The sequence below is a fragment of the Cinclus cinclus genome, chromosome Z (assembly GCF_963662255.1).
Source record: "Cinclus cinclus chromosome Z, bCinCin1.1, whole genome shotgun sequence".
NCBI lineage: Eukaryota > Metazoa > Chordata > Aves > Passeriformes > Cinclidae > Cinclus > Cinclus cinclus.
The window spans coordinates 20,254,125-20,264,343 of NC_085084.1; the positions used below are offsets into that span (position 1 = coordinate 20,254,125).

The window sequence follows — 10,219 nt, forward strand, 5'->3', positions numbered from 1 at the left end:
TTTGTCTCCTCACAACATAAGGGGGGTCCTCCAACAGAAAGCAGACAAATGGATAACTGATGCTCGGCTTTTAAAATATGAAGGGATCCTTATATCTTCTCCTAAATTGAGCTTAGAGACTACCTCTCTCCAAAATCCCGCCCAATTTTTATATGGGGAACCGAGTGAAAACTTAAAGCATGATTGTTTAAGGGTAATAGAAGAACAAACAAAAATCAGACCAGACCTTGAAGAGGAAGAATTAGAATATGGGGAAAAACTGTTTGTGGATGGGTCTTCCCAAGTAGTTGAAGGAAGGAGAAAATCTGGTTATGCAGTAATTAATGGAAAGACCCTAGAGGTGATAGAATCAGGACCACTAAATTCTGTGTGGTCAGCGCAGGCTTGTGAATTGTATGCTGTATGGCGAGCATTGAAATTATTGAGAGGAAAAGCAGGAACAATCTTTACAGACTCAAAATATGCTTATGGGGTGGTGCATACCTTTGGAAAAATTTGAGAAGAGAGAGGTTTAATTAATTCCCAGGGAAAAGGATTAATTCATGAAGATTTAGTAAGGAAAGTTTTACAGGCTCTAAGGTGGCCCACTGAAATAGCTGTGGTCCATGTAAAAGGGCACCAGACTGGAGTAAACAATCGAGTGAGGGGAAATAACATAGCAGATCACGAAGCAAAGGCCACAGCCCTCAGGGTATTAAAAGAAAAGGCTGCAGGAGTTAAGAGAAATTGCTCCTTTTGTGAAAAAGATTTAAACAAATTACCTTGTATGCTTTGCTGGGAAGATTCCAAAATAGATAAGATAGAATGTGTCTGTTTGAACCCCACTAAGACGCATTGTTATTATCATGGGCCAATTCAAATACTCACATTCACTGAGAGAGAACAACAGAAAGTGAATGAAATGGTGGTAGTGACAAAAGGAAATAAATGAGAATTGCCAGATGGTCACGAAGTGTAATGAGAAATTAACCTTTATGTTCACTGTTAATCAAAGGAATAAAATGTAAATAAATATGTAACTGCAGATCTGCGTGTACAGATCTACGTGTATAGTCCATTCACGTCACTAACAAAGAACCACAGGGAACAAATACTGCCATAACAATTAACCATAACTTATCTTAAGAACATTGTAGCCCAGGGTCAAGGGAAGAACATAGAAAGGACCGAAGAAGATTTTCATAGGTCTTCCTCACCGACCATCAGGAGGAAGGGCTGTGTGCATGCGCAGAAGACACCGGAAGAATGACTCGACAAAGACTGTGAGCATGCGCAGAAGAAACCGGAAGAGCGACTCGACGGAAACTACGGATGCTTAAAAGGGGGGGTCATAACCACACGCGGTGCGGCAGTTGGTGGAGCGGTGATTCCCCTGTCGCCCAGCGCTGCAACTTTGCTTCCTTAGCTTTAATAATAAACTAGATAACTAATTGGCCTATATAGCCTGTTGTGCTCATTTATGACAATTTGGTGCCGTGACTCGGATCGGTGATAAGTGGTGATTCTCCGTTCGCGGGGGGGGCGCCCCACCAGTCTGGTGGCCCCCGGGGCTGGGGAAGTTGCCCTAATCCCGACCGACGAACTCAGAGGAAGAGAAGGAAGCAAAGAGGATTTGAGGGCCCAGGTACCCCTTAAAAGTCTTGTGCACGAGGTCCGGACGAAGACGCAGGACGCGTAAGTATTTCGGAAACCGTCTGGGCTGGGTTGGGATCCCGGAGTGTGGCAAATTGTGTGTATGAGTGAGAGGGGAACTGGCAGCCAGATTCCCCAAGTGAGTGCGGACCCTTAGTAGTGCGGTTCCCATAGACCCGCGAGGGCTTGGGCCACGAACCTGGGGAAGCGAGTGTTTTACATAAAGTGTGATTGAAGGCACTCCGGAAGTATGGGGCAGGGGAAGAGTAAGATTCCTGCAGAAGTAAAGCTTCCTCCCGTGCCTAGAGATAGTCCTTTAGGATTTTTACTGGACAATTGGGAACATTTTCCTGATACGGGAGGGAAGGACAAAGCTAAGATGATACATTACTGTGTAGAAGTTTGGGGTGGAAAAGAAATCTCTAAAAATGTGTTTTGGCCTGTATTTGGGTCATCAGAAGATTGGATTAAGCAAAAATTGAATATTTGGGTAAATACTAAAAAGCCAACCTCCGATGAGGAGCGGGAGTATGCGAAGGTCTGGGTGGGTCGCCCCGAGATATTTATTTTTAAACTCACAGAGAAGTCGCAAGATAATAAGAAGAAAAAGAAAGAGAACAAGCTGGAGGAAACCCTCATTGCCCCTCCTCCGTATATACCACCTCCATTGCCTCCCGAGGTCCCGGGGGCAGCGATAGGTCCTAACGCACCCCTAGAGGAAGATTCAGACTCAGATCATTCAGGTTATGCAGGACCAATTACTCGAAGTAAGACCCGGAAGGGACTATATCCCTTAAGAGAGATGCCTATGGGGGGACAACAAGGAGGGATAGGGTTTATATCAGTGCCCCTTAGCTCTGGAGATGTAAGAGAGTTCAAAAAGGAGATGGGACATTTGTTAGAAGATCCGCTAGGAGTTGCGGAAAGGGTAGATCAGTTTTTAGGTCCCAATATGTACACCTGGGACGAGATGCAATCCATATTGAATATCTTGTTTACAGCCGAGGAAAAGAACATGATAAGGAGGGAGGGCATGCGTATATGGGATGCTCAGCATGCCCAGGGACCAGCAGCTGATATTAAATGGCCTCTCCAAAACCCCAATTGGGATCATCAGGACCAGGCTCATAGAGCTCACATGCAGGATTTAAGAACTATAATTATTCAAGGGATCAGGGAATCTGTACCAAGGGGTCAAAATATTAACAGAGCCTTTAACGAGAGGCAGAGAAAGGATGAAACCCCTACTGAATGGTTAGAAAGGCTGCGAAAAAAACTTCCAACTCTACTCGGGAATGGACCCGGATGGTCAAATGGGGCAGGCGGTATTGAAAGTGCATTTTGTTTCGAAATCTTGGGAAAATATTAGGAAAAAAATACAAAAGATAGAGGATTGGCAAGATAGAGGGCTGGATGAGTTATTGAGAGAAGCACAGAAAGTGTACGTGCGGAGGGAAGAAGAAAGTCATAAGAGGCAGGTCAGAATGATGGTGGCTGCGATACGTGAAAGCAAGGAACAGGACAGGAATACAAGGCGGTTCCAGAGAGAACCGAAGTGGAAGATAAGGCAATCACCCGAAGGAGAAGGTAGGGAGAGACAAAACTTAAAGGTATGCTTTTATTGTGGAAAGAAGGGACATTTCAAGAGGGAATGTCGTGTCCGAATCCGGGATGAAAAAGAATTTAAGGAAGATTAGAGGGGTCAGGGGCTCTACCTCTTGGGGACCCGGAAACATCAAAAGGAGCCCTTGATAAAACTGAAAGTGGGTCCTTATAGCCAGGAAATCACTTTTCTGGTTGACACCGGAGCAGAGAGATCAACGCTCCAAATTTTACCTAAAGGATGTGTCCTGTCCAAGGACACCGCAACAGTAGTTGGAGCAAAAGGGGAACCATTTGAAGTAAAGATAATAAAAGAAGTAATAATAGAATCAAAATCTAAAATAGGAATAGGAGACTTCTTGTTAGTCTCGGAGTCAGAGTATAATTTACTAGGCAGAGATATGATTGTTGAGCTAGGTATTCAGATAGAGGTGGTAGAGAAAGAAATGAAGATTCGGCTTTGCCCTCTTAGAGAGGAGGACGAGAAGGCAATAAACCCTGAAGTATGGTATAACCCCGGAAGTGTGGGACAGCTAAGTATCACCCCCTTTAAAGTCAAAATAAAAAACCCCGAAATTCCTGTAAGGATAAAACAGTATCCTATGTCTCTGGAGGGCAGGAGAGGGCTAAAACCCGAAATAGATCGACTTTTAAGTCGAGGACTACTGGAACCCTGCATGTCGCCATTCAATACGCCGATACTCCCAATAAAAAAGGCTGATGGGTCATATCGCCTAGTACATGACCTGCGAGAAATAAACAAGAGGACTATAGCTAGATTCCCAGTAGTAGCAAACCCATATACACTATTGAGCAAACTAAGCCCAAGTGATCTGTGGTACAGTGTAATAGACTTAAAAGATGCCTTCTGGGCTTGCCCTCTTGATGAATCCAGTAGAGATTATTTTGCCTTTGAGTGGGAAGACCCGGACACAGGGAGAAAACAACAGCTTAGATGGACAGTATTGCCCCAAGGGTTTACGGAATCCCCAAATCTGTTTGGACAGGCACTAGAGCAAATTTTAGCAGACTATCAGACAAATCCCGAAGTAACTCTAGTACAATATGTTGATGACTTGTTGCTAGCAGGAAAAGCAGAAGAAAAAGTGCGAAGAGAAAGCATAAAGCTCCTAAATTTCTTGGGACTCAAGGGTCTGAAAGTCTCAAGAGCTAAGCTACAATTTGTAGAGGAAGAAGTAAAATATTTAGGACATTATCTAAAGAGAGGTGAAAAGAAAATAGACCCAGAGAGGATTCAGGCTATATTATCACTGCCTATACCTAAAAACAAAAGGCAGATTCGACAAATTTTAGGTCTTACTGGGTATTGTAGACAATGGATCGAAAATTATAGTAATAAAGCTAGATTTCTATATCAAAAACTAACCCAAGAGGGGTTGATGAAGTGGACTCAAGAAGACACTGATAAGTTCAAAGAATTAAAAGAGAGTTTAGTACATGCTCCAGTCTTAAGTCTTCCAGACTTAAAAAGACCATTCTTTTTGTTTGTGAATATAGAAGAAGGAGTTGCGTTTGGAGTACTTGCCCAGGACTGGGCAGGAAAGAAGAAACCTGTAGCTTATCTATCAAAAATTTTAGACCCTGTAAGTAGAGGCTGGCCCACATGCTTACAGATATTAGCCGGATGTGCCTTATTGGTAGAAGAAGCTAGAAAAATCACTTTTAATAGCAATCTAAAGGTATTATCTCCTCACAATATTCGAAGCGTAATGCAACAAAAAGCAGATAAATGGATATCGGATACTAGGCTCCTAAAGTATGAAGGAATCTTATTAGAAGCACCAAGTTTTACCCTGGAGACCACCACTTTACAAAACCCAGCTGCCTTCCTGTATGGGGAAGTAGAACAGGGACCCCTGATTCATGACTGCTTAGCCACCATAGAGGAACAAACAAAAATTAGGCCCGATTTAGAGGAAGAAGAATTAGACACAGGAGAAAAATTGTTCGTAGATGGATCCTCCCGGGTGGTGAGAGGAGAAAGAAAATCTGGATACGCTATTATAGGGGGAACAGATCTACGAGTAATAGAATCAGGAGCCTTAGACAAGTCATGGTCAGCCCAAGCGTGTGAATTATACGCTATACTCCGAGCCTTGACTCTCTTAAAGGGAAAAGAAGGAACCATATATACAGACTCCAAATATGGGTTCGGAGTAATACATACCTTTGGGAAATTATGGGAAGAAAGGGGACTAATAAATTCACAGGGAAAAGGCCTAGTTCACCAAAAACTTATAACAGAAGTGTTGCAGGCCTTAAGGGGACCAAAAAGAATAGCAGTGGTACACCTAAAAGGACACCAAGCAGGAATAGACTTTAAAAGCAGGGGAAACAATGCTGCTGACCAAGAAGCAAAACGGGCCGCAGTGAGAGAGATGGTTTTACAAGAGAAACCACAATCTAGGGGGGCACCGGAAGAAGATATAGAACTGATATTTACTAGTGAAGAAAAAGAAAGGTTAAGGAAAATGGGGATAAAAGAAAATAACGGAAAGTGGGTAACTGAAGATGGACGAGAAGTATTGCCCAAAGCAGTAGCCCAGAGAGTGCTTTATAAATTACACCAGAGCACACATTGGGGGGCTCAGGGGCTAGCTGATCATTTTGCCACAAAATATATAAGTATTGGACTACACGATATGGCCAAATACATTACTAAAAACTGCCCCACCTGCTTACGAGTCAATCGTAGTAATTTAAGAAAATTACCTCAAGGAGGGCGACCATTGGCTAAAAGACCATTCGCAAATTTGCAAATAGACTTTACAGAACTCCCCAAAGTGGGGCGAACTAGGTATCTTTTGGTGATAGTAGATCACCTTACCCACTACGTGGAGGCATTCCCAACTAGCAGGGAAACAGCCCGGACAGTAGTGAAAATCCTGCTCGAGGAAATAGTGCCCAGGTACGGAGTACCTGAAACTATTGACTCAGATAAAGGTCCGCACTTTACATCAAAAATAACACAAGAACTAGCGGAAGCACTTGGAATAAAATGGGAGAAGCATACTCCTTACCACCCACAAAGCTCAGGAAGGGTAGAAAGGATGAATGGAGAAATAAAAAAACAATTGACCAAATTGGTATTAGAAACCAAATTATCATGGGTAAAGTGCGTTCCACTAGCCTTGCTCAATATTCGGACCCAGCCAAGGGCAGATGTGGGAATATCCCCGTTTGAAATGCTATACGGAATGCCATACAACCTAGAAAAAGTACAAACCAACCCCAATATTAGTGATTTACATCTTAATAAATACCTGGCCGTATTAATGAAGTTCAAAAAGCAATTATGGGAAAAGGGAATGTGGGCTCAGAGACCACCTTTAGATCTTGTATTACATCAGGTACAACCCGGAGATTGGGTTCTAATCCGAAGCTGGAAAGAAAACCCGCTGACTCCAAAGTGGGAAGGACCGTATCTCGTACTGCTTACTACGGATACTGCCGTACGAACAACAGAAAAAGGATGGACCCACGCCAGTCGAATAAAAGGACCAGTAGATCCCTCTAAATTCTCTGAAGAACATAACACTCACTGGAAAGCAGAACCGACTAGTGATTTAAAGCTTGTCTTAAAAAGAAGTACAACTTGATAAATGGACACAAGAGACATTTAGGTGGGGAATAACTGAACATTGCAAAAAGAGTTAATTGAAACCTCAAAACTTGCTCAGCAGCCATATTATAAACCTATTAGATTAGAATGTAATAGACAATTGTATAATGGAAATAGTTATGCAAAGCATAATACCATTAGAGTAAGGGGTAGTCGGTTAGACTGCCAGTGTTATCCATTTGCATGCTTTGTTGCAGGATCTGCAAAGAACTGTGGTGAGTCCACTGCCAGTGGGGGAGGGCTCCTAGAAGTGTATGTCAACCCTGCTGGGAAAACAGCGTGAGTCGACTGCTTTAACCCTACACCAAAAATTAATCCTAATCTACATTGCTATCACCCTAACAAACCTCCAGGACCGTTTAACACAGATATTGTGTTGGTAAAGTGTCGTAAGCAAGTAAAGCAAGTTAGGTGTAACATTCCACCGCTGAAAAAAAAAACCAAAATTAGCATTCCAAAAGGAAGTGGAAGAGAAAAGTAAACCCTGCCCCTGAAAAATATCCTTGCTGCCGTGAAGATGGTACTCCTCGCAGCTAGTGGCAACCTGGTTGGCGAGCGAGGCAGAGGGATAGAATGTGGGGAAAAGGGACCTCGCATAAAAATAACAGCAAAAAGGCTTACGACTCTCAAATACCAGAGGCACGAGGGTAATAGCAATGGCCCATCGGGAGTTAAAAAGGTTAATTGTACTCGCCAACCTGGCATTAGACTCCACCCAGTTCTATTCCTAATCACAATATTAAAATTTGTAAAAAGTGAACAAGAAAGCCATGAACCCTTCAAGTGGTCATTGATAAGGTGGGAAGACCAACGGACTATTAGAGAAAATATTACCATCGGCCCGCCCATATTTCGAACGCCCCTAGGATTCTTAGGGCCAAATTGGTACCCAAATCGAAGTGCCCCCTTTTATATGTGCCCAGCCTCGAATCCTGGAAAGGGGTATTGTAATCGCCCTGGAGAATATTATTGTGCCTATTGGGGTTGTGAAACTATTACAGGGGGAGCCTGGAATCCACCAAACCCAGACAGGTACTTGAAAATTAAGTGGGGTCCCTCAGGGTGTACTAAGCCAACACGATATAACTTCATTGATACAGCTGGAGGAAATCCTACCAGAACAGTTTGTAAATTTCTAGAATTGCATATACAGGATCCGCAAGATCCTGGATGGTTAGTAGGAAAAACCTGGGGAGTTAGATTGAATGTAGCTGGAAAAGACCCCGGAACCCTAGTCTTAATAAAAAAAGAACCCGTACCACATGACCCAGAACCAGTGGGACCTAACCCAGTAATAAGAAATAGAAAAAAGAAAAATAATACCGACCTGTTGATTCCTAAGGAAAATAAAATACAAATTAGCGATGACACCAAAAGTGTGCCCGAAAATCAATCTAATAAAGGATATAATACCCTCTGGAAAGTGATGCAAGCCACCTTTGAAATACTTAATAGTACATATCCAAATCTCACTAAAGAATGCTGGCTATGCTATGCTATTAACCCACCTTTTTATGAAGCATTAGGATCCACTGCAAACCCTAAGCGCATTAATGGATCTAATCCACGAGAATGCCTGTGGAAACAAGGAAAAGAAAGTACCCCAGGAATATCGATGGCACAAGTAAATGGTAAAGGAAAGTGTATAGGAAATATACCCAAAGAAAAAGATCACCTCTGTCAAATAAAAATAGCAGTAGTCGACTCTAACAACCCTGCTAAATGGTTAATCCCTGCTGTAAATACCAAATGGGTTTGTAGTACATTAGGAGTAACCCCGTGTATATCAATATTTGATTTTAATACAACATCCGAGTACTGTATCCAAGTTATGATAGTTCCCCGAATTATATACCACCCAAAGGACTACATGTTTAAACATCAAACCACCCCTGAACATCATTTATCCAAAAGGGAACCTTTCACGGCTCTCACTGTGGCTGTCTTACTAAGCATAAGTGGCGCAGGAATAGGAACAGGAGCAGCCTCCTTAGTAAACCAACAAAAAGGAATGAAAAAATTTAAGAGACTCAGTAGATGAAGATCTAAGCAAGATTGAAAAAGCAATAGATGGGCTAGTCAAGTCAGTAAGATCCCTTTCAGAGGTAGTATTACAGAACAGGAGGGGGCTAGATTTGTTGTTCCTTCAACAAGGGGGGTTATGTGTAGCTTTGCGGGAAGAGTGCTGTACCTATGCAGACCATACTGGAATAGTAATTGATACTATGGCTGAGCTTCGGAAACAGCTGAAACAGCGAAAAAAAGAAAAAGAAGCTCAACAGAGCTGGTACGAATCTTGGTTTAACAGCTCTCCTTGGTTTGCAACCCTCTTATCCACTATAACAGGACCTTTAGTATTACTTATTTTAACACTAACTTTTGGACCATGCATTTTTAACAAGCTTGTCAATATAGTTAAAAGTAAATTAGAAGCTTCTCATTTAATGCTTATAAGAGCAAAATATGAACCACTAAAAGGAGAAAAGATAGAAGATTATCTAGAATTAAGTAAGAAAGAACTAGCGAGATACAGTGAACAAAAAGAGTAAAAAGAAGAAGGGGGGATTGTAATGAGAAATTAACCTTTATGTTCACTGTTAATCAAAGGAATAAAATGTAAATAAATATGTAACTGCAGATCTGCGTGTACAGATCTACGTGTATAGTCCATTCACGTCACTAACAAAGAACCACAGGGAACAAATACTGCCATAACAATTAACCATAACTTATCTTAAGAACATTGTAGCCCAGGGTCAAGGGAAGAACATAGAAAGGACCGAAGAAGATTTTCATAGGTCTTCCTCACCGACCATCAGGAGGAAGGGCTGTGTGCATGCGCAGAAGACACCGGAAGAATGACTCGACAAAGACTGTGAGCATGCGCAGAAGAAACCGGAAGAGCGACTCGACGGAAACTACGGATGCTTAAAAGGGGGGGTCATAACCACACGCGGTGCGGCAGTTGGTGGAGCGGTGATTCCCCTGTCGCCCAGCGCTGCAACTTTGCTTCCTTAGCTTTAATAATAAACTAGATAACTAATTGGCCTATATAGCCTGTTGTGCTCATTTATGACACGAAGTTCTTCCAAAACCGGTAGCCCGAAGAATTTTGGAAGCCGTCCACTCCAAAACTCACTGGGGTACACAAGCCTTGATAGATCATTTTGCTATTAAATATGTCTGTATTGGGATGTATAACTTAGCCAAACAGGTCACACAACGATGTTTAACCTGTCAAAAGGTGAATAAGAAGCAGCGGAGACAATGGGAAGCTGGGGGAAGGGATTTAGCGTACAGACCTTTTTCACACATTCAAATTGACTTTACTGATTTGCCTAA

General features: G+C 42.4%; 1 protein-coding gene across 1 annotated transcript; it reads left to right on the forward strand.

Moving 5' to 3' along the window:
* The first annotated feature begins 3,228 nt into the window (after positions 1 to 3,228).
* LOC134056394 (protein NYNRIN-like) lies at positions 3,229 to 7,078 on the forward strand. The gene has a single exon (XM_062513163.1). It carries the CDS (start codon positions 3,636 to 3,638, stop codon positions 6,852 to 6,854), a length of 3,219 nt encoding a protein of 1,072 aa, XP_062369147.1. The 5' UTR covers positions 3,229 to 3,635; the 3' UTR covers positions 6,855 to 7,078.
* Positions 7,079 to 10,219: the final 3,141 nt, after the last annotated feature.

Excerpts from the sequence above, each read along its gene's own strand:
- LOC134056394 (XM_062513163.1), top strand. The coding sequence starts at position 3,636 with ATGATTGTTGAGCTAGGTATTCAGATAGAGGTGGTAGAGAAAGAAATG.